The sequence below is a fragment of the Phaseolus vulgaris genome, chromosome 9, assembly GCF_000499845.2.
Source record: "Phaseolus vulgaris cultivar G19833 chromosome 9, P. vulgaris v2.0, whole genome shotgun sequence".
Taxonomy (NCBI): domain Eukaryota; kingdom Viridiplantae; phylum Streptophyta; class Magnoliopsida; order Fabales; family Fabaceae; genus Phaseolus; species Phaseolus vulgaris.
In genome coordinates, this window is record NC_023751.2 from 13,858,353 (window position 1) to 13,884,761 (window position 26,409).

Here is a 26,409-nt window from a genome sequence, read left to right on the forward strand (position 1 = left end):
TACACCTACTAGAAAAGTCTGTTTAAAAATTTTCTTTAATAAAACCATTTATAAAAGCTAAAAAAACATAATATGTTTAAGTCAATTTGCGCCTTTAAATAAACTAACAAACATATTATCTTATATGTCAAGCTATTAAGTTGGACAAAAAAAATCTTTCAAATGATTTGACTTTTGTAACAATACACAACTAGCCTTGTTAGCCTGTATACTGCGTTTGTCTCTGTTCCTATTGCCTCACTTTTTCTTTTTTTTGTTAATACTTTCTTTTCACTTGCTTTTGAAGATGTTGCAGAGTGGTCCCAGGAGTAAGATTAATGCAAGTCTGTAACAAACAATTACACTTTCTAAAGTAGAAAATTAAGAACCAAGTATCTGTTTCACTAAAACATTTCACTTTCTTTTACTTGCAAATTAAATAATAGAAAGAGAATCACACATACTGATACTGTTCAATACTGCAAAATACAGTGATATAAGAGCAATGGGTGTATAAATGTTCTTCACTCAAATTGATGGTACCTGCCTCAACTGATATTTTGGAAGCTTTATTACTATCCAAAAGAAAAAGCAGTGAGATGGGGCCAGGAGGGGGGCTATGGAAGAAATATGAAATTGAGAGCATCACATAAATTGACTCAATGAAAACAACTAATCCTTGCAGTGTCACGCTAACCAATCGTCGTCCATACTGTCAAAATCTCCAATATCCATGCTGTTTGTAGCATTGTCAAGAAAGAAAGAAGAAAAAGAAAAACGATCAGTATGAAGCATACATATAGATTGGAAAGTCCAAATCAAAAAAGGTATGCATGCACTATTTGAATTGTCGCCGCCACAATTCACATAAATAAGAACTAGATATACTTCTAGCCAAAATAATTATTGTGGTGGGCAAATCAAACCTGTTCATCATAAAGACTAAAATCAAACTATAATAACAATTTTTTTTTTAAAAATACCTCTTAACATTAACAATAGTAACATAGTATATAACATGGACTACGACGTGCATCAAGAATCGACTGGACCATGCCTCAGATTGAGAGTTCTACAAGGCCTACCAGAAGCCCAAAAGAAGGGAACATACCATAAACATGATGGCGTTTGCATGACCAAGAAAATGGTACACTAAGATACAGAGAAAATTGCCTTTAAGGGGGAACAATTCTATATATCATTTGAAGGTTTCACATAGGGCTGTAAAGCCCTCGAAGCTACTCGAGTTTGGCTAAAGATGAGAAAATAACTGTTTCAAAAGAATCAATAAAAGAATCAAAAATCGAATATGGGGGATTGGCAGAAAAAAAAAGATATAACTATCGGAATTTTGACTGACTCGTGCTCCATAACCAAGTTTAGCACAAAACCGACCAGGATAATTACTATTTAATTGTATTGTAGTGAAATTCAATCAACAGTTCAGTCTGAGCAAGCTAGATCACATCACAATCTAAGTATCAGTTGGAATTAGCATACAAATATCTCTGTAAGATCCAAAAGAAGAAAAAGCATAATGAACTAATATACAAAATTATCCCACCAAGAATAAAAATAACAGTAACATAGATCTCTAATTCTGTAGGAGTAAAGAATGAATCTTTGTGCGCAAAGAAAGGTGAAACCTAATTAAATTTCCCTAAGAAACACTCCACCAAACTGCAAGCTGCCCTGATCCTTTTCCTCAGTAAGAGAGGTGCAGACAAAAAACACTTCACAAACAAAATTCATTTTTTTCAAAAATTAAGAAACTTATCTTCAGCTTACCGAGGCAAGGAAGAATCCTGAAAATAATCCACAGAGCACTGCTCTAAGCAGCTCTCGTTTAACCAAGCTGGAAACTCCAGAAGTTGGTCAAAATTATGGTATGCATCATCTCCGTTCTTGGCTTCAGGTGCCCTATTTTCCATGTTTTTCAAGAACTTGAACCAACAAGCTGATTTGACCAAATTCATGGTGTCATTCCATTCCATTTGGTATTGCTCTCCCAACGATCTGATCTCTGCCATACCCTCATCATCCATGGCTGTGTGTAAGCCTACAGTTACCTGTGTTGCAGCATTGGATTCAACAGTATCCCCCATTGAATAAAACCCCTCTCCCTGTGATATTCCAAGGGAAGGAAGTTCCTCTGGAGGAGAAGACGAGGTTGCAGATGAGTTAGAGGATGATGATGAGTTATTGAGGAGAAAGGTAGCATCTAGGTTGTTGAAATCTTGAAAGTTGAGATTCAATCCCAAAGTCTGATTTGGAAGTATGAAATTGGGGTTTTCAGCCATAAGGTGTGGTGGAGTGATTGGGGAAGCAGAAGGCCAGGTGTAAAATTTTGGAACCGAAGGAGGAGGTTGGGATAAGCATGAATAGGATAAATCATCCTTGTAGCCTGAAAAATTGGACGTGCATGCAGGATAAATTCTTTGATTTCGCCTGGACTTGAATTTTACATCTTGGTCAGGCCGGAGGGATACTGATGCCCTTCTCTGCTGTTCTTGGGTCTGTTTCTGCTGTTGCTGCTTCTGTTCGCTTGCTTCTTTCATAGCTGCCCTGTGAAATTTCAAGGCAGTGACAATCTCCCTCCGAGCCTCTGCCATATTCAAAAGCCTTTCTTGATAAGGCCTACTGGTGTGGAGTCTCCTCCTAACTTGTTTTTTATGTTGTTGAGGTTGTGTGGACTGTGTGGCCCGACAAGCATCTGCAACTTTTCCATGTTTTGAATTATGACCGTGAGAAACCCCACCGTTCACAACAAAATTTTGGTCTTTCGGATTCACGGAGACTTTTGTTCCAGAGGTGGTTAGTTGTTTCACTAGGCTGCGGATGTATGCGCTAGGGAGAGGAGGTTGTTCAAGCTTACTGAGCTTATCTAATTCCATTCCTCTTTTTTCTTTTTTGCTTCTTACTTCAAAGAAGATCGGCCTATCTATGTGTGGCTAGGTATCAACTTCACTAAAAAGATTTCAGAAAGGTAATAAATTGGAAGAATCATATGGGTCTTCTCCTACAATTGTGAGGGACAAACAAAGTACACAATGCAGTGGCAGATAGTGATCAGAAGGAAATCCTGGTCCTCCTGGATGGCTAATGAGCGTTATAAATAGTTGGGAACAGCCTAGTAGGGCCTTTAAAATATTTTGGACTTTATTTACAAAAAAAATGTTGGACTTTTCCTTGTTTTGGCAAACTACGTTTATTACCAATTTATAGCCTGCTTTAAATAAATTTTAAATGAATTCTTCTGAGTGTTGGTCTCATCATGCCATATCTTCAACAATAATTCTAACTCGTTTCACTTCCGTGAATAGCTACATAGCTTTTTTCTTCTAGAATAAATAAAGGTCTTTTTAATAGCTTACAATAGCATATCAGCGTAACGATCAAGTTTTCACATTCCATTGGAAGAAGATATTTAGAAAAATTACCACACGAGAAAGATAAAAACAAAGAAATAACAACCACATATAAAAGGACAAATAAGGGCTCTTAACAATGTATGTTTTCCTTTTAAGCACATGCACTAAAGATGAACATGAACATAATATTACTGTGGTTTGAGCTTCTAAAATATATCATGAAAAACTTTCAAAATGGAACGACATGAGTATTTTCTAAAATCATAAAAATAAAGCAAAGCATGATAAAAATGGAGATTTCAAATGTAACTTTCATTTTTAATACAAATTTTCCTTACTTGAAATCATATAATCAAACAAGGATGATCAAAATTAAAAGTCATATACACACTTTATATGTCATGTCTAGTTTTATTTTAATCTTACCATTCAAATCCAATCTAGTAGTCTATATTTATATTTAACATTACTCCACAATAGGAATTCTTTCTCATTTGTTACACTCCTTTGTTGTAAGTAGGACATGTTAAATATTAATTACTAATTGTGCTAGAGATATGATTCGATTACGTTAAATAGGGAGATATGAATGATTTGATAGGGAAATATCTTACCAAATATTTCCCATTATTGGATATTGATTGTGTTTCTTACTATTGTATTCCTTCATTATAAAAAAAAAATCTATGTGTCTACACAACACACGAAATTCAATATAATCCTTCTTGGTTTCTATCTTCTCAACATGGTACTAGGGCGGTATCATCTTCTATGACTTGTTTGGTCACCAATCCATAGAGTCTAACGAGAAGGAAATTCCAAATAAGTTCTTTCCCAATGACCCAAAGCTCATAGGAGTAAATGTTAGAAACCGTAAAAGGTTTCTAGATTTTTTTCCCATGTCATCACTACTCACATTGATACACATTGTTCAATGTTACTCTCACAATTCACCGACAATCATATTGTTTACCGCCCACAAATTTATAGATAGCCTTTTCTTAGCATTATTGTTTACCATAGACATTATTCTGACGAGTATCTTTTGTCGTCAACGTCTTTTCAGTGAGTCAATGACATTTTTCTAGCAAGTACTATTAACCACTAATTTTTTCTAGCAAAAACTATTTGCAATCGATGTTTTCTAGTCAGTACTATTTATCATCAACGATTTACTAATGAGTTTCTTTTTCTATTCGGCAAACTATTCACTACCTACGTTTTTTAGTGAGTACTATTCATTGCCGATAAGTTTTTGTTTTCTTTTTTTTGGGCAAGCTTTGCCAGTCAAATACCGCCACCAGTGACATCACCTTATTGTGCAATGACCCTATTTGCTTTTTGACAGTCGTCACACCCTCTAAGCATTTTTGCTTACCAGTGGTTCTTGTCTTATGAGCAATTTTACTTTCCAACAGCTGCCTTGTTCTATAAGCATTTATTTTGTTTTTCGACAATTGTTGTGTTCTCAAAGCATTTTTGCTTTCTAGCAATTGTTATGTCCTCTTATCAATTTTGCTTTCAAGCAACCCCCTTGCTCATTAAACATTTTGTGTTTTCTAGCGGTTGTTGTGTCATGTTATTTACCCATTTGTACTCTTCGATAATTGGCATGCTCTCTGACCATTTTTAACATGCTTGACTCATGATACATTTGTTTCAACTTGGAGGGGGTATTAAAGATATGCTTTGAAAATGAAAAGTCATGTTTAGGAAATATCCACCAACTTTGCCATTATTTACTTTGTCAGCTCCGACAACCAACTGATTAACATGTTCATTAAGTCTCTTAAGGGGTCTTGTGTCAATGACATTTGTAACAAACTGGTCTCATATGATACATATGCTTTGGCTTGAGTTAAATCATTAGAGATATGATTTGATTAAATTAAAATAGGGAAATATGATGTGATTTGATAGGGATACCTCACCAAATATTTCTCTTTTCAACAAATTACATAGAACATTAATATTCTAAAACAAAATGCAATAAATGGATAAATCTACCCCAAATATATGAGAACCTATCTTAGAACAACCCTTACATGAGTAAGAAGCAATAAGTATGCTACATTTGCGAATCAACAATATGTTAATGATAGTAATCTTATGGTGAAACATCATTTTCCAAATGAAAGCTTTTACTATAGTGGCTTCACATTTTCATACATGATCTCAAGAAAGAACATCTCTTAATTTGGAAAATGAGTATGAAACACAAAAAATAACACTAAAACATAGATCAAGACTCAAATGATTAAAGGACATGAGTATATACAGTAAGAGAATAAATTATTCCAATTCATTCTCTCTATATATTATCCTGAGGAGAAGGTTCGATTTGTTTTTTTCCCAATCTAGCAACTCATAAAGAAACTGAAACCTATAAGTAAAAACTCAAACACTTGGTGTAAAAAAATTTAGGACGGTTAGAAATCTCACATCGACTAGGAATTAGGCTAGATTATAATATCTAAGTGGGGTGCAATCCTCACCTTACCGACCGGTTTTGTGAGGTTGAGTTCGACATAAACCCATTTACTAAGATGGTATCAGAGCCTATCCTAGTCAAATTCTTCGGGACTATTATGTTACCGTTATCGGGCTCCAGTTAGACCACCCATAAATATCTAATTCCATGCTTTAGATATTCATTTCTCGGCATGAGGGAGTGTGTTAGAAATCTCATGTTAACTACGAATTAAGCCATATTATGATATATGAGTGAGGTACAATCCTAACCTTACAAGTCGGTTTTGTAAGGTTGAGTTAAGCATAACCTCACTTGCTAAGACAAAATTGATATATTGTTTAAACACCAATTCTTTAAATGCTATGTTAGTAAGTAATATTCTTTTGAAGCACATATCACTTTTACTAATGATGAAATAAATTTTGAAATAATAAGAATGGTAGGGTTAAGATCTCCTACTATAATATTTTATATAGTAAATGATTTATTAAGAATAAATAATTTCATGACACGCACCTTAAGCATACCAAATTTAGCTTCCTTGCGGTTCTACTCTATTGAGCAAAACAATGCAAGAAAAGACTAAACCGATATGGGTAGGTGAATGTTATATAACTTTGTGTGGCCAACCAATAGATCCTTCATAGCATCAAATATCACGTGTTTCTACAACAAAGATCAACCCTCTTACAAGATCAAATCTCTTGATCACATTGTATTAAAGATCAACTCTCTTTATCACATTGTATTAAAGTTCAACTCTCTTGATCACATTTTATTAAAAATCAATCCTCTTAAAAGCTTAAATGGTTTGATGAAGAATCAATAATAACTTCATGATTTACATCTAACTTAATGGTTTGTTGTCTGAACTACAAATTCCATACTTAAGCAGGAAAGAAAAGTCTATACATGAACTAGAATGGAATAAGTAGGATTTGTGAATTATTCATGCAATAGTCATAGGCATGAATTATTCAATGTGTGTACCCTAAAAAATGTCAAGGAATATGAGAGAAATCTCCATGACATGCCACAAGTGAAGTTGAGACGTTATCCAATCCAAAACCTTGAGACATTAGGTTTGCATGTCCTTCTTACTTACAAGGGCTCAACTTGTTTATTTCTTCCCAATATAGGACTTTTTCTTTAACACTTGTCACTTCAATAATTTGTCCAGTGTGTGAGTCTCTTGAGGATATGTTCTCCCTCAAGGAAAAGTTTCATAAACACTAGAGAGATCTCCATTAACAAGTCACAAGCAAAAAAAACACACAAATGAAGTTGACTTTCCATCAAACCCAAAGCCTAAAGGCATTATGATTGTGAAATCCTCTAACTTTATAAGTTCTCAACTTGCTCATTTCTACCCCTCGTAAACTTCTTTGTTCACACTTGTCACTCCAACCATGTTCCCTTTAATTGAGTCTCTTCCACATGGTTCTCCCTCCCAAGTTTCATAATTACAAGGGACATCATCAATAGACTACAAGAAAGCCACACAACTGAATTTAACATCATATTTAACCCAAAATATCTTTACATTATACTCGAGGATCTCTCTCACTTATAAGTTGCTCAACATGCATATTTCTACCTGATGTGAGACTTCTTCACTTACACTTGTCTTTCAAACAAAAAATGTCCACTCACATAATCAAACAAAACAATCCTACCAAAATACTTTTCAAATCAAATGAGAGAATCCTTGTTTTAACTTTAGTAAGAATTTTGTCATCAATCTAATTATTGTGACATTCCCAACTACATTACTATAAAAGTTTAAAAAATATGAAAATTATCTATACCGTTAGGAGTAATCAAATTATTGTATCCACTATGGATACAAGTTTGACGTATTCGGTTACTGTCTTAAAGCTACCATTTTTCATAAAAGTGAAATGGTAGAGGACAGGCAAAGGCATAGGGGTACTTAAGGCGTTGAACAATTATTGGCATTTCGGTGCCTTGTCCGCAACTGCAAGTATTATGGGACCAAGCTTCTAAAACGTCAGCAAGGCCTAAGCAGAATAAGTGAAGAATCTTCATCACTGCTGCAACCTTGTCTTGTATTTTCTACATATTGCATGGCAAAAGGAGGGAAACTCCAATTTTTCTGTTTAATCAAGTTGAACACCATCTGTTTAAGGGAACAGAGTACAATGACAAACGCATAGGTTAGTAAAGACAAAAACACTCCATCCCCATCTCCCTCTCCTACTTTCACCTGTATCTGTATGTACTCTTCTAGCTATAGTCAGCCTTTTTCCTACAAAGAATTTTCAGTTTCATTATTGTACCTAGAAATTACCAAAAAGTGGCTTCTATATTTTTTTCATAATATCATTTGGCTAATCAAAATAAAGACAACAATTCACTTTAAATGATAAAGTAAATAATCTCATTTTTTAATGAAAAAATCAACTGACATTTCTAGGTATGCTTACATAAATCATACGAGTTAGACTACTATTGGTAAAAAAAAAAAAAATCATCAAAAAACAAGATTGCTTATTTTATCCTTGTTCACTTTAACATAGTGTTTGGTTGGAGGGAAATTGAGAAGAGTGGAAGAGCTTTTTAAAATCCTTTTTGTTTGGTTAAATTCTTAAGAGGGATGAAAGGAGAATGGAAGAGAGCAAAATCCCTCCTCATCCAATTTCAGCCCATGTAAAAAATTCTCCAGTCAAAACTTGTTATTCTTGTTAATGTACATAAGCACCAAATTCACATGAAATGGTGCTAGCTAGTCCACATTCCCGGATTAACAGTTAAGAAAGCAGTGATTGTGCAGAGTAAATTAGTTGAAAAATGGTATTGTGATTCCAAATAATGCAACTGCTAAACTCGTCACAAAAAGGGGGCATGACATTTGACATGAAGATATTCAATCATACAAGTTGCACCAATTTTAACGGCGCCATACATCCCTCCCACGCGATAAGCTTCACATTGTTTATAATAATAATAATAATGATGATGATGATAATAATAATAGATTGGTGACAGAAGAAACTGTTGCATAGCTAAAATAGCGTATACACAAAAAAATCCCAATTCTAACACTCAATGCATTATGGTGGAATATAAAATAGAATGGTAAGAAATGGATAATGGAAAAGAAAGAGGGGTAGATAAGGGAAAGGGAAAGAGACCTGTTGGTATTTGGATAACAGCAAAATTGGATGGCCGTGGTTGTTGTGTGCGTTCTTCTTTTTCAGTTGTGATCAGAGATAAAACCAAGGGAAAGGCAAGTAGCCAAATTCCGCCAATCCCAGCACACGCACGCAGGTGCAGATAAAAACCCTCTTCGCGAATCATACGCTCCCACTTTACTTCCTTTCTCTCTTCTCTCACAACCCTTCACATTTAATTTCCCCATTCTCCTCCAACTCTCTTTCTCTCCCAACATAAACCCTATTTACTCTTCTCTTCCTCATTTTTTTCTCCCTTCTTAAACTCTCCAATCAAACCACACCATTACTATTCTTCTTTCTTTCACCTCTTTTACATTTACTTATATCAATAATGTCTCATGCACGCCCTTTTAATAATTAAATATAGTCTAATTTAATAACTTCAAAATATTCAAGAATATAATCTATTTTATTGCAAAAAATATTTTAAAATTATGTATATTAGTCCTGTGAAAAAAAAAATTTAGTGGATTAAACGGAAATAAATGAAAGTAAATAAATACATAACATTTTAAATTAAAAATAATTGTTAGGGTTTGTCGCATGAAGTGCTGGCTCTAATGGGACGAGAATAAAAAATTTCAATTTTTTGGGTATCTAAAGCATCAATGTTGTTTTTCGCTAGCCAAAATTATCTTATGTGGCTCAACTTAAGAAAAAATATATATTTTTATATAATTTTTAAATAATGTTTGTGATATTTATCTTTCACAATTATTTTCTATTAAAAAATATTTGATATATTAGATTGATGAAGATGTCTCTCATTTCAAATCTAGAACTAATATAAGTCCTAAATCAATTATTATCAATATTTAGTTTTACATGATTTTTTAATTTAAATAATGTTTTTTCATTGTCTTCTTGTCTTTTTATTTAATTTTTCATTTTTTTATTTTAGTCTAATTTTCCATATTACTTTTATGCTAATTTTCATGGTACGATAGGTAGCATGAGTTTTTTTTATAATAAAATACATTAATTGGACCGTTAAAAACCATATTTCAATATATTATAGATTTAATTGGAGTGAAAGAAATAAAATAAAAAATACATTAATTCCATGTTATTAATACTTTTGTTATTTGTTGTTGTATAATTAAAATTAAATTAGATAAAAAAAAGTTAAATTTGTTTACACGAAAAAATCTTTCGTTAATTTATTAATTAGTTAAGTTCCGAAAGACCAAAGAAAACATCCATATTAAAAGCACCATAATAGTAAATTATAAAAAAAATTACAAGAATAAAAATGTAAACATGTTCTTCTCACGATTTAAATATTAACCTTCTTTTTTATGGATTCATTTGCCAGCTTTCAACTTAAGTAGTCAACATTTACATCTTTAGTCATCAACATAAAAAAAACTAAACAACTGTAAAACTTCATTTGTTTGTTCCAAGCTTGTAACCATAATGGCATGTGAAGGAACATCAGACATGTGTGTTTTTAGAATTACAAACAACATCAGTTTGACCTGCAAACGTTGGAGTGAGTTGTATAATATATAAAACATGTGTTTATCAGTGTTTATGTTGTATTCTTATTGGTTTGGTGTTGTATCTTAATGGTGTTTGAACTGTGGTAAAAGGATTTGAAGTGTTTTCTAGTTACTTTTGTGGCCAGTTTGAGAGGTTGTTTTGTGTATAATGTAGGGTAAAATTGGCTTACGTTCTCTTCTAATAAGGGTCGGTTTGTCGTTGTTAGTATTTGGGTCTTTGGTATAACTCAATCTATTACAAAGTTATGACTTAGTTGTTGGATGGTGTGTCTTGTATTTTTGAGTTTGTCTCTTGGGTAAGGTCCTTCAGCTTGATGACAATGATCTTGTTTTGTTGTTGGATGCATGCCTTTATTTGAGGGTGTGACCGCTTTGGTGGGGTGAGACAACTGTATCTGGTGGGTTTCTATATCTTGGTTTGGTTTTTTACCTTGATATGTAGTACAATGTTTGTCGGATCCTTAGTTGGTAGGATTCTAGGATTATGTAATTTGGGATTTTATATAAGGGTTGAGACACCCCTGAAGTGTCTCTTTTTATTTTATTTATTCTGATAAAAAAAATCAGTGCTTGATAAACTCTTTAAACTTATTCTTTTGAATAATATTCTTATATATAACTAGAAGTATATGAGAAGTAAAAGGAAGAAGTAGATTTTGTTACCAAATAACAGAGAAGTGGTTGAAAAGTGAAGTTCATAGTTTCTGGTAAATTTGACAGAAAGAGAAGAAAGTAAAAGGGTGTGTTGAAGTCTGATACATAAAAAGTGTGGTCTCCACTTGAGATTAATTACCATGAATGTGTGATAGAAAGATTGTAACAGTGATTCATGAATTGTTTGTCTGGTTCAGTTAACCGCCCAAAGGTTGTGTCACTTTCAGCTATAAGTAGGCATGGCGGTGCATGGGACCACTTTCATGATCTGCCACCAACATACCCTCCACCTTTCCCTTAAACCAACCTTCATTCACATTCACACACACACACACATATTTCCAACTTTCTTCCACCTTTTCGTTTTCAAATTATTTGGCAACTTGCCATTTGCAACCGATCAAACTCCACAAACACACAAACCCTTCTTCGTGTGAAATTACTATATAAGCATGCATAATCATTCTTCGCATAAGGACATGATCGATCGATAACAACAACTTCTGAATAGCCGACTTGTGTGTTCTGTGTTCTGGTTCCATGCACCCACAAATTCTCTAAAAGAATAACCATATGCTAAAGTTATATATTCTGGAACAAAAAGTGGATACTTCTTCAAACAACACAAAAAGTTGTACACCAGAATATCGTAGTTTTACAATGCATATATTACAATAGAAACATTATCCATTAACAATCTATTTTTTTCTACCTCCATTATGCAACTCACAATATTATTATATATTTAATTATAAATTTATTTTTTATTAGAACTATCATGTCAGATGTTGTATATAACTAGAGTTATCAAAATTATCACTTTTAATAAAAATAATTATATTTAAATTTTGTGATAAGTTTAAAATTTAGAATTTAGATTCATGGTTTAGAGTTTAAGATAATTTTTTAAACACTATTTTTTATGCAAATAGGTTTCATAAACATTGTGTCTCTTTATAGTGAATTTTATTTAGGAACAAACTTACCTACTATATTTTTCTGGTGAAAATATTTTTAAGAGGAAACTCACATGGAACAAAACACATTCATATCAGACAAGGTTTGCTTTTATCTATGATAAAATATAGTAGATAATTTTTAGTTGTTAATTAAGAGATATAATAATCATACAATGTATAGGCTATTTTCAACTTGCACTACTACAAGAAAATAATCAAATAGAACCAATTTTTAGAATAATTGGTTATCATAGTAACTAAATTAGAGACATTTTAGAAAACTAAAAAAAAATTGGTTTCTAAATTAGTTTTTATTATTGTTAAATAGTTTCTAAACTGTATCTAATTAGCTATCAAGATTTTAACTACCAATTATTTAGATTTTAAATTTGGTAGCAAAAACTTTAGTTGCTAATTAGATACTAATTTAGAAACCATTTAAAAATAATAAAAACTAATTTAGAAACCAAAACTTTATTTAGTCCCTAAAATGGTCTCTAATTTAGTCATTATACAAACTAATTATTTTTTTGTCTCTAAAATTAGTTTCTATTTCATGATTTTCTTGTAGTGTTGATTGAAGATATTTAAAAATGTATTATTACTTGAATATATAATATAAAAGAATAAAGATATACTTAAGATATTTTAATTTTAAATAAAAAATAGAATTACGAGTTCAAAATTAATTAAAAAATGATAATTACAATTAATCAAAAATAGTTTTAAAAATAAAATTTATATAAAAATGTGATATAAACCACACTAATGTATGTCATTTTGCATTTATGATCAATTTTAATAAATAATTTTATTAAATACTAATAATTCAATTACCAATATTTAGTCCACATCTTTTTCATGTCTACTAGTTGTTTCAATTTTAAATAACTTTTAGTTTATGAAATATTTTGTTGAACATAAGCTTGATCATTTTGCAGATTGTAATTCAACATTTAAAACTAACAAATGTTTCTGCTTTCGAATTTTTTGTTTCTCGTTTGAAATTTATAAAATTTACAAATTTACTTCATGACCAAACTCCTATTATTATAATTAATCTCCATTATTTTATTTTATTTTGTGAATTTAAGACATTTCTTAGTTAACAGCTTAGAAATTAATTTTCTTAAATATGTGTTTTCATATATATCATCACTTTGTTGATTACGAGAAATAACTAAATATAAATTAAATCGAACTCTTAGTCCTTTTTTATTCTTATACTATATTAATTGTCTTTAACTTCCGATTATAGTAAAACCTTTCTAATAATATGATTTTTGTATATTTTCATAGATACCACTTATGGATATGTAATGCATCATTCTGGACTTTGCTTTTATTTCCTTGATTTTAAATTTTTTAAACAATGGTGAAATTTGTCAAGTTATGTCTTCATATTTGATAATGTTAATGATTATGTCAATTATCAAGTTCAAATTTCAATTTAACTTACAAAGAATTTAACTGAGGATATAGGGAAGGAATTAATTTTTTATTATAAATATTGAGAATATACTGTTAGCATCTCAGTTAAAATGTTTTCCTTTTTCAATTAACAAGTATGAGAACATTGTTTAATATATATATTTTTTTCGCCTTTAAGAAGTTTATTCAAACAGCAAAAAAAAAAATATTATTATTTTTTGACAGATATTTTGTAAACAGTATAAGTTAATATAACAATTTATAATAAAAAAATAGAAGTAAAAACTGCTCTTATCTTTCTTTTAACTTGTTTTTCTATTCCAAGATGACTAACTCTGGTGAATAAGTTATGCCTTATACCTATTCCAAATACAACTTTATTTAGATGTAATTTTAATGTCACCTAATTCTGTTTTTTACTTTAAATTATCCTCGTTGAGGCCCATTGGGCTGAATGTAGGCCTATTAACTAAGTATTACAAAAGGTAATTACTTCCTGCACACCCAATTTCAGTGAAAAAGACGAAGATACCCTTAAATAAATAGGATTATACATTATGGATCATTTTTTCATAATGTTTTCGGATTTTTTTTTCTAGAACGAATTTTATGTATTATGGATTTTTTTATCTGGAATGAGATTTTGAATTTTGAATTTCGAATATATTTTTTTGGAATGCATTATTTTTAATTCTGGATTTTTATTTCTAGATTGAAGGGCATTTTCGAAAATAAAAAATTATGTTGGGTGCAGGCTAAAAATGATTGGGTGTAGGAAGAACTTGTCATTACAAAATGTTGCAATGTGACAAATTCTCCTTACACCATATCAATTCCAACATGAACCCAATTGAAAAAAACGAAAATGCTCTTAAAAATGACAAAAATAACCTTAAATAAAAAAAATATGGATACAAAATTACTTTCAAAATCCTTTTTCTGAAAATATTTCGAATTTAAATATCCTGCATTTTCAATTTTGTGTTTCAGACTTTTTTTCTTAAATGTATTTTTTTTTTACTTTAAATTATATTTATTAAATTCTGGATTTTCAAATCTAAAATAAAGATAAATTTGAAAATTTCAAGATAGGTATTGTTCCTGTCGGTTGACTTGGATCACCTTCGTGCGTAGCTACGAATTGCGCTTCTAGGACTCATTCGCTCCTGTTCCAGCTTCACCTTCTACCGCCCGCGAATACCTAAAACAGAGAGACAAATGGGCGCCCTTGCGATCGTTTGCACTCCGACGTTCAAGTCAATTATGGCAGAAAACACCGTGACACTTCTTGTCGCAGAACACCACAAGCTCAGTGCTCAAAGAAGTGCGTAATTGAATTCTCTCTTTCTGAGTTCACTTGTGTGTAAAGTATGAAAACGTACCTCATTCTGCTTATGGCAAAGCCTTATATACCTTTGCCCATGTTTCTGCCACGTGTCTACCTTTGACTTAAGCCTATCTGTGGGTGCAACCTCACGACACTGTAGCCCAAACTTAGGGAAATCCCAGTATGTAAGGTAATTCTTCCGGAGTGCATCCCGCGTGGGGGTGACTGCTTGGGTGCCAACTAATGCGCTCATCATCCGCCCTAGGAGCTCTTCGTCTTCCTCACGTACCATGCATGCGGATCGCCTCCTGGGACGTGACCCTCTCACGGGCCGTCTCTGCCCCGATGGCTTCCCAACGGTGGTGCGTACTTGCCGCGTCTCTACACCTTATGCACGGATCCCTCGTGAGTGGGGCTTCTTCTTTCTGGTGCTGGAGGTGTGGCTTGAAAACCACCTTTCCTCACCTACTATTGTTGTTTGAGGTACCGAAGCTCGAGGCATCTATGCCCCTACCGTGCCGCCTCCTCCACGGTCACCCCTGCCTGGGGTATCGTGAGGGACACCCTTCTGGCACAGGCACATTCCTGGTACTAAACCTGGTCAACGCCCGAGGTTGGTCAACTCCCCTGCCTGCTTCATAGCACCCTTGATGAGTTTCACTATGTTGATTTTCATCAACGCCTGACGACGGGTCGGTACAGTTACATTGATATGGCTAAAAAAAGAAGTTTTCCAAATATTTTTAGGAGAAGTACTAAAGAATTTGGATGCTGCTCTACATAGAGTTTAGTACAGCCCAACTACTTTCGGATCAATCCCAGGTATATCAGATGGTTTCCAAGCAAACAAATCTTTGTTGTTACGTAACACTGTGATGATTTTACTCAACAATTCTTTGGGTAAACTTCCACTTACATAAATGCATTGCTTCTCGTCTTGACCCAATACCACAGTTGTGGTCTCTTCTTTTGGTTCTATCCTTTCGTCATTTATTCTTGGGTCCAAATCGACCATTGCCACCAATGTTTATTAAGATAATATTTTTTTAAACTTTTGAGTTTAAAGTAATTTTATAAAATTAATAATTTATTAGCGTTTTTTACTTAATCAAAATCAACACTCCTTAATTTTATACCGACTAAAAACATATTTAAGTATTTATTAAATTATTTTCATTAATTTTATTTCAGCTTTTTTAATAATTAAAATCTTCAACTATAACTATAAGAAAGGAATAATACATGGAAATTTCCAAAATATTCATTACTATTTGTTCAAACATGATCATTTTCATGTTTTTTAATCATTTGGGGTCAATTTTTCCAAAATGTCCATCATTATTATTGCGGCAACATTTGTCATTTTATTAATTTATTTTTGTCATTTATTTGACACTCTTTCTATCACTATCAACAAGCAAAGTTCCCAAGACAATAATAAAAAAGAAAAAATAATGAAGTGCTGATAAATTTGTTCTTTGAATCTGTGAACATTTTTTTTTTAAATAGTGAACAAATGTCAATTTGTATAATATTTTCATATATATAAGTATTATTAGTATTATAAATTGTGTAAAGTTTGAGTTAGTTGTTTCTTTATTGTAATATTAAATTTTAAAGTTCAAATAAACTGAGTTGTAATTAATGGACATAAAAGATAAATCATAAATAAATAGTTTATTAAAACAAATCAATTACTTATTAAACTTAGAAGTTATTAACTACATGGAGTAATAATGATTGGTAAATATTTCAACAATTATATACATAGAGAATTTTTAATCATAAATATTTTATTTACAATTAATTGGGTTACTATAGATTACATATAATTAAAAATAACTATATAAGCAATTCATTTTATAAAATAAATAATTAAATTTATTTTTTTATACTAATTAATTTTATATAATATTTATTATTAAAGAAATATATATATATATTAATTTATCATTTACAAATGTAAATTTAAATAGACTAACAACGATTAATTAATTGATGTTACAATTATCTTAAATATATAAAGCACCACCAATTCAGAAGCAAAAATGATATGCACAGAATAGAAAGCATACATAACCAACAAAAAAATAATGTAAATAAACTTAATAATTGTACTGTTCATGCATTTCTTACTATAGTAAAATAATTTTAAAAGACAGATAAAAAAATAGTGAAAATAATACTATGATAGTAAAAAAATTAAGAAAAGAGAGAAAATTAGTTTTATAAAAAAAAAGTTACGTACTTTTGAAGGAATAATTTTCTTTTTCATGTAAATATGAAGTTTTAAAAATTTACTATAATAAATCAAATTTGTTCAGAAAATGAAGGAGAACTTTACTAACTTCACCATAATTTTTTTTTTCAACTGTTAGTACAAATATTAATCTTCATTAAATTTATTTTTTTAAAATATTTTACTCATGCTTTATCTGTAAATAAACCAAGTAATGCCAAGTCATTAATGCCATCTAGGAAAAAACCCCTCCAATATTACATCAATATAAATGATACATCTAAGAAAGTGAAAAGCAAATGGAATTGTACTACCAGATGGTCGAAAAGCCGACTAGACGACAAAATTGACTAGACGACAAGATGCGAAGCTAAACACGTAATTAGGTACAAACAACCCAACTTAAATGATAAGCACGGTTAAAGCACAATTGGGCCTTCGTTTGGACCCTAAAGCAGGCCCACAGCAGTCATAGTCCACCTAGAGCAGTATAAATAGCAGAAGAGGCACAACACCCAAGGTAACTATTCATTCCCCACTCTTCTGGTACTTAGCTCTCGGTCTGACTTGATCGTCGGAGTGTCTTCGCAAGTACTCCCCCCATCGTGTCCACACCAAAGGAGATCCAGCTGAAAGAAGACTAACCAAAAGGCCGGAAAGACGAGAAGATCATCACAAGAAGTGTTCTGCAGGGTTTAGATCTTATAGAAACAGGAATGATTCTTGTTACATTGAATATGCTGTTCTTCATAACTTATCTGTTCAAAGGTGTTTTAACTCAACAAATATAAAGTAATTTTGATTTCTTTTAAGAACAAATCTAACCTGAAAACTGAATTGAATAAACTGACACATTCTAAAATAGACAGTAAATTCTAAACATAACCCAATCTAAAAAAAAATAACTTTAGAAAATTTTAATCAACTTACATGCTATTGGTATATTTTTTGTTGATGTGCAAATTTCAGCTGTTCATAATCAACTTGGTACAATATTTACGCCCCAATTTAAACTTTAACAACTTGTTTAAAACAATTTTATCCATAAGTTTGTCAATTAGATAACAAGAACTTGAATTTGTTAAAAAGCCTCAACTGTGAATTTGATGTCACATTAACCCTTGAGTTTAATACACCGTGTTAACCTTCTCATTCAGAATACTGAAGCAACTCAAGATGAGCGTGGTGGTAAAATTTCTCTTGATGATCGGAACTCAAAGCAATTCCAACAGTGAAAAATTGGATTCCGGTTAACAATGTACTATGTAACAGCAAAAAATGATTTGGGTGGAATGCTGAAGATTACAAACCGTTGAACTATAAGCTCAAAATATGAGTTTTACGGTTTATAGTTTATGATTTTGTCTTAGTTTGTGCTGTGTTTTTATGTTAGGATTACTTTTTCTTAAATATTTTGTAATAAGTGGAATACTTGTCTTAATTACTGTGAGAAAATTAAGTTTAGAGTTTCTCACATTTTTTCGTGAAAAGAATATGTTGATAAGTTTAATAACTTAAGTTTTATCCATATAGAGTATTTTCATTGATATAATAGACTTTCATCTAATATTTTCTTAGAGTTTTTTTATTAATAGGTATAGATTACCCACTTATATATCATTTTTGTTAATATATGAGTTTTGGGGGTAAATTCCCTATCTAGCACCATTTACACTTTTATTTCCCTAACTAGCATCCTTTTGATTTTATTTCCCTATCTAGCACCCTTTTGTTTTTATTTCCCTATCTAACACCCTTTTATTTTTTATTTCCCTATCTAGCACCATTTCAAAAATAAATAAATAAATTATTATTATTATTTTGATAATTTTAATTTTGAATGCATTAAAAAATAAGTATTTTTAATGTTTAAAATAGTTAGAAATATAATTAATAAATAAAGAAATGATTTTTTACAAAATAAAAAAAATTAATAAATTAAAAATATTTAGTTTAAAATTAATTTTTTAAGAATGAAGAAAATAAGAAATTAAACCCTACAACAACAACATAAAAGTTGAATCTATAAACATAAATTAGTATTTATTTTTATTATTATTGATGATGTAATCATGTTAATTTAAAGTAAAAAAATACAGGACATAATTATAAAAAAAACAAAGTCAATTAGTATTAATTAATAGTGGACACACAAATAATATTGAAGTGTCTACCCTAAATGCAAAATCCTAAAAAAAAACTAATGCAAATGCTACACTTAATGCTTAAAAATGAGAAGAAAAAAAATGCAAAAATAAATAAGTATAGAAAATAAAAACAACAATAATAAAATAAAAACAAAAAACAAAAATAAATAAACAATGACAGAAAAAAATAATAACTAAAAACATATAAGATATAAAATAAAGGCAAAACAAAATAAGATAAATATACAAGATATAAAAAAAAAATCCAAACAAGATAAAGATAAGATATATAAGACGATACTAAATAAGTAGATGTTTATCATAAAAAATAAATAAATGAAAGATGATCATTCATTTAATATTTTCTTCAATGGTAATAATTAATGATGAGAAGTGCACAATTCAATAATATTAGGACATGTTCTTTTTGTGTGTCCTGATGTTTGACAATATGAACATTTTTTTGTTCAATTATGTTGTTCTCTTATGTCCATATCAGTTTTTATTCGACTTGACTTAGGTTTTCCCTTTGAGGTTATTTTCATGTCAGGACTTGGACATAGTATTTGACCAGTGTATGCAGACCAATACTCTTCATTTATGAGTTCCATCAAATAGTGTTTCATAACATGAAAGATATGTTGCAATGTTGCTGTTTTTATTTTCTATATATATTTATTTTTACATTTTTTTTCTCATTTTTAAGCATTAAGTGTAGTAATTGCATTAGTTTTTTTTGTAGGACTTTGCATTTAGGGTAGATAGACACTTCAATATTATTTCTGTGTTCAATATTAATTAATACTAATTAACTTTGATTTTTTTATAATTATGTCCTGCAATTTTTATTTGAAATTAACATGATTACATTATCAATAATAACAAAAATAAATACTAATTTATGTTTATAAATTCAACTTTTATGATGTTGTAGAGTTTAATTTTTTATTTTCTTCATTCTTACAAAAAAAAATTAAACTAAACATTTTTAATTTATTACTTTTTTATTTTTATTTTGTAAAAACTCATTTCTTTATTCATTAATTATATTTCTAACATTTTAAACATTAAAAATACTTGTTTTTTAATATATTCAAAATTAAAATTATAAAAAAAAATTAATTTTTTATTTATTTTTGAAATGGTGCTAGATAGGGAAATAAAAAATAAAAGGGTGCTAGATAGGAAAATAAAAACAAAAGGTGCTAGATAGGAAAATAAAAGCAAAAGATTGTTAGATAGGGAAATAAAAGTGTAAATGGTGCTAGATAGGGAATTGAGTCGAGTTTTGGTCTAGTTTTTTCATATTTTATTATTATTTTTTTAATAATATTTTTTTCATGTGATAACAAATGATTATTATTATTTGATGTGTAATTCAAAGTGATGCTGAGTACAAAAGCTTTAAAAAAAACAAAACTGGTTAAGCACATTGCATGTCATCATTTAACTTTTCTTTACAGATTTTACTCAACGTGGGTAGTTTCTTTGAATGTGGTTACAGCTACAGTTTCTTTATCATTTTGAATAAACTCGTGAAGTTCCCAATAATCTATGCTACACATAGAGCAGCATATGTGCAAGAGAAAGTAGTTTGTTTAGAGCACTCGCCGTTTTCCCATGTGAAGCAGGTACCCGTCAACTTCGTTCACTATCATTGCTTAAATTCAGCGGTAAAGCCAAGAAAAACGAAACCAACCAATCATCAGCATGGTCATATGTGTTGAAAATTTCATGTGTTGAAATCCAATACTGTAAAGAAAAGTTAAGTTGAAAAACGATGTTACGAATATATAAATCTATTATCTCAAAATTTTGGATTAGATATGACAGCAAGTTTTCTTATATGCTTAAGTCATGATACATCAGTCAATATCTGTCTAGTTTTTTTTTCCCATTATACACCTATTTAATCAATGGAAAAAAAACCTCAATTAGTAGGAAAAAATGTGCTAAGGGAGCAGAAAAGGAATGGTGATTATCATAGTCAAGTCCTCTTGGCTGTCATACAGAAGCCTCTATCCGAGGCTCAAATGAAAAGGCAGACATAAAGTCTATGACTTCACCATTTATGCAACATTTTGGCAATTCAACCCACTTGTTGGTTTCCAAATCACACATAACATAAGTGCATAGATCAGGGGAGCTCAAGCATATCAATATTTGGTTACCAGCCCCAACACAGTTAATATCTGCTTTCTTTCCATACCACTCATGAGAATTTGCTGCAGGCATTGCGGCAATCTGATGCCACCCTTTATTAGCCTCATCATACCTCCACACCCTAAGAGTTGCAGTTTCCAAGAACTCTGATAACAAAACAACTAGCATCTCCCCACTGCACTCTACAACATCAATGGAATACTCACTAAAAACAGGCAACAGCCTGGGGTACTCAAAGAAGCACTTGCAAGTCAAATTGCAAGCTACTACGTTTCCTGAGGAGCTAAGAAAATACACAATATCTTGCCCATCTTTGTTGGTAATAACTGATGAATACTGCTTAGAGGGGCTTCTCTGCATGTTGCTTGCCACAACAATTCCAGCCTTGCTGAGGAAGTACACAACATTGTCATCAGTAGAATCATGTTCCATTGAATTGTCTTCTGTCTTTCTCCTCAAAGCAATCTCATCATCCCAACAGCCAGATCTTGAATCGTAGACTTTAAACAAGAGATTTGGAAGTTCACCAAAGACTAAGACAATTTTGAAGGAGAGTTGGTCTTTGCAAGCTGTGCTCATCACAATGGCATTGAGAGGTTGGTGCTGTGGGGCATGAAGTGGGGGGAGTTCTGTACAAGATCCTGTCACGGGGTTGCTCACAATGAAGTTTCCAGATGATTTTCGGTGGCAAATCAAGCCACCAGAGGCTGCAACTGGCATGCAATTTTGGTTAGATTCCTCTTGCAGAAGAGGTGGGTGGTTTAGTCTCTTCCAAGAGCTCTCAGAAGAATCGAAGATAACAGATTGATTAAGGTTGGGAGCAACCATTAAAAACCAAGGCTCCCTCGAGGAAATGCGAGAGCAGGCAAGCTTGAAACTGGCAGAATCAGCAACTGATTTCCATCTTTTGCACACAGAATTTAGGCGAAAGAATGTGGAAGTTGGAAGCCATGAAAGTATCCTTTCAAAGAGATCTTCATTAAGGTCATCCAGAGAAAAGGTGTTGAAGAGTACATGATCTCCATCTTCTGGCAACTTTCTCTTCAAGCTTACAACACTTTGGCCACACTGATAATTACATTCCATTGGCAAACAGTCTGAGGAAAAACAACAAAGAAACAAAAGGTTACCAAGCAATCAACTTTTCCACTTCCAAGCCAATACCATACCATACTAAATTACCATTCACAGACGTCAGAAAAAGGGAATGAAGTTTTCCAAATTGAACCATACATAAGAGGGGTCTTGAAATAGTTAATAATCTAAATGGAATCTACCAGGCCAAAAGCAAAGAACATCACGACCCTCTCCTACCATGACATTATTTCAACATAACGAATCTTCAGCTGTGCTACCGAAAATTGCAACACTGGCGAGTTAGGAAACAGTTAAAAGACCCCGTCGTATACTGCCCATTAAAACATTCCTTAAGTTCGAAAACACCCCTCAATCACTATACCTCCTTCACACTGTTCTTTGAACTTAAAACAAGAAAAAGGGAGTAAAAATACAATCTTGAAGTGAAATCAAACACGATCACAGCAAGACTAAAAGTAAAACACAATGAGTAGGACACACAAATGAAAGGGTCGAATCAAAATGAAAAAAAAAGGAAGCAAGAAGTAGAGGGTACCTAGTAGAAGTTGAAAGTGGTGCTTGGTAGAGTAGAGTGGGTAAAAAAAGGAGGGAGCGTGTTGCAGAATAGAAACAAAAGAGAGATATAGGGATGGAGACGGGGTTGGATTTGAGGGCGTTTTGAATTAATAGGAGTGATGGGGAAAAAGTGAAGTGAAGGGAGCTGAAACAGTAGCAAGTATGGAGGAAGCTTCCTTCGTTGGAGTAGGATGCTTGACACTTCACACACCTCACACACGGCCTAAAATGTCAAATAAAGTAAATACATATTTTTAATTATTTAATATTGTAACAATAGGAAAAATGAAAAAAAAAAACACACACACACAACAACATTTGATTAGGTTAGGTTACATAGAAAATGAGGAATTGGGAAGGAAGTAGTTGACTCTATACTCTGAAAGGAATCTAATGAGGCGAGGGATTGGGGGGGTTGGAAAATGGAAAGAGTTGGTGAGTAGAGTGCAGACACAGACTCACACATGATATGAGACAGATGAAAAACAGACAAAAAAAGTGGTGGCACATGTACCCAGAGTGCATAAAAGAAAGAGAAAGGTGGAGGCAGTGAAAAAATGTCAAAGGGGGGTGTTGTGTTTTGTTTTGTTTTGTCTCTGATTGGTCTCATTTTTGGGCTCCCAAACCCAAAGAAAACAATTACCAACCCTGTATTTGCGCTTCCTTTGGCTCCTCGTTTAACGAATCTTTGTCTTCTTTTGCCCCTCATCGGACGGACCCTACTACGCTACCTCAACAACTACAAGTCAATGCTCTTTCTCCGATGCCCCCTTCACACCCCAACCCAACCCTTTCTTTTTATACTATAAACTTCACGGCTTTCGAATTCAAAATCAGTGGCTGAAAATATTGAAATATAAAAGCCCTAAATTCAGATCTTTTTCTTTTTCTTTTGCACCACCTCGTGTGCTATGTTGCACCTGTTTGTCTCCATTCTTCACATTTCTCATTGCAAACATAGATGCAGTTGACATTAGTTCTTTTCATGAATTGTTGCTTTTAAATTCGGCGGGGTTGTCTTTTTTTCTTTAGTTTTTTTTGTTTTGAGAAGTTGTTTTATGTGGTTGTAAAACATTACTGACGTGAACAATAGAAAAGTTACCATAATGATATATTGAAAATATCTCATAGTAAAACATATCTGACGTTGTAGGAGTGACAATAATGTGATAGAGTGAAATTGCACACGAAAAAATAGGATAAAAAAGAATATATTATATTGGTTCTTAGTAATAATCGGTGTAATATATTTTTTTTACTCATAAAAAAATTATTATTTTTTTCATAAAAAGTGGATGGGGTCATAAACGTCACATAAGTAACAATTTACAAACACATAGGTAACCAGTTTTGCGTGTGTCAGTATATGTGGAAGACTAATAAGGTTATTACACCAGTTAAGCACCTATGAATATAAAATTATATAATAAAATTTAATTAAAATATATATATATAACTTTTAAGGTAATCAAATAAAAAAAAATCAATTAAAAATTAAAAATATTTAATTTTATGATAACACTAAAAAAAAGAAACTAATTTTAAAAATCAAAATAATTAATTACTATTTAATTAAATTAAAAATTATTTTATAAACTAAAAAGATTATTGATATATTATTAATAAAAATTTATAAAATAATTTTTAAATTAGTATTTAATCATTAATTACTAAAATTTTAATTAGTTACTACTTTTAAACACTAATTTAAAATTTAAAATATTAATTATTAAAATATAGCTAGTTAATTTAAATATAAATTTAGATTATTTTATAATTTTTTTTAGAATAGAATTATTTTAAATATAAATACTTTTTTAATCTTTAAATTAATATCTAATTTAATTAATATAATAATTAATTATTTTTTATCTAAATTGAATTATTATTTAATAAATTTTTATAGTAAAATTTAATTAATTTAAAATTTTCTTTTAGCGACCCACCTTTCCTCATCGGTTCAAGGAAATGCGAAAAGAAATGAGTAAATTGAAAAATAAAAGCCGTGGGAAAATCAGAAAGATGTTTCAGTTACTAGTCCCTTTCAAAATCTTACAGAATTTATGTTATTTGTCTTTTTCGAAAGAAACTCAAATACTGCAGTGTCTTTATGTTTGTTTTTGGAATAAGCCACCAATTAAAGTAGTATTGTTTTTTTCTCTTAAATACATTTTTTTAAAATGTAAACACAATATGAAAATAATGTCTTAAATATTAAAAATGATATTGAATTATTTTTCAAGTTTTCCCACTTCAAATTAATCTCTAATTACTAGCAAAATAGATAATCATAAGGATTTTATTTGATAGATATTCAATACTTTAAGCACTACTTTCTAAAAATTCTGAGACAAAAAATATTATTAAGGAAATAGTTTGTCCTCTGTTTTTATTTTCAAATTATTTATTGATTTTATTAAAAATATGAAATTTAATAGAAATTATTCTGGTATTTATTATTTTCACATGATAGTTCTGCATATCTAATAAATGTCTCTTGTTTACTATTTAATAATTCTATTTTGATAAAATTATTTCATTGTTTGAAAATATAACTTTTAAAATAATTTTTAATTTGATTTAATAAATTATTCACATTAGTATGTCAAAATAATTTATCGACCGAAACTAAAAGTTGAATATGATTGTATTACTAAAAATATCATCTCTTCTGTCTTAAATTTTAATAAAGTTTTTGAAAATATCAAAATATTATTAATATCATTGTTATTAAACAAGTGTATATTGATTCTTTACAAAACTAGTTATGAGGTTTCACAAAATCGAAATGGAGATCGATATCCATTTGAACTTATTATGCAATAAGTCCAAATTAAACTTTTAATATAACTAGGTAATAAGTTAATCTATAAATTACTGGGTGAAAATTGAAATCTTATAAAGAGTTTTTAAACTCAAAAGTATTTAACAAAATTAGCTATGTGAAAACTAATAAATGTAAAATTCATAACAAATGTATATTCTTACATATTCAAATAAAATTATAATTACAGATATTACATTTTATACATATTTAATATTTAAAATAAATTGTGAGGATAACGTTAGAATAATAATAATAAAGTTATTGAAATAACAATATTTATTGAGAATTTAATATAATTAAATATATTTATAAGTTGATTTAGTAAGAAGTTTTTTTTATGTACTCACTCATAAATATATATAGAGAAAAAGAAGAAGAAGAATTTCAGATATTTAGAATAAAATAATATTTTTTTCTTAATTTTAATATAATGATGAAATTATTTATTTTATAGTTTTATAAAACAACCTTTGGAACAAATAATGTA

At 30.7% G+C, this 26,409-nt stretch overlaps 2 protein-coding genes across 2 annotated transcripts; both read right to left on the bottom strand.

Moving 5' to 3' along the window:
• Positions 1–328: 328 nt before the first annotated feature.
• LOC137821010 (uncharacterized) lies at positions 329–9,326 on the bottom strand. The gene is made up of 3 exons (XM_068625397.1): positions 8,979–9,326; positions 1,768–8,092; positions 329–715 (listed from the first exon to the last, which is right to left on the bottom strand). Exons 2-3 carry the CDS (start codon positions 2,871–2,873, stop codon positions 667–669), a joined length of 1,155 nt encoding a protein of 384 aa, XP_068481498.1. The 5' UTR covers positions 2,874–8,092; positions 8,979–9,326; the 3' UTR covers positions 329–666.
• An 11,861-nt stretch (positions 9,327–21,187) lies between these two features.
• LOC137822015 (F-box only protein 13-like) lies at positions 21,188–23,881 on the bottom strand. The gene is made up of 2 exons (XM_068626888.1): positions 23,076–23,881; positions 21,188–22,539 (listed from the first exon to the last, which is right to left on the bottom strand). The coding sequence occupies exon 2, from the start codon at positions 22,526–22,528 to the stop codon at positions 21,284–21,286; it is 1,245 nt and encodes a 414-aa protein (XP_068482989.1). The 5' UTR covers positions 22,529–22,539; positions 23,076–23,881; the 3' UTR covers positions 21,188–21,283.
• Positions 23,882–26,409: the final 2,528 nt, after the last annotated feature.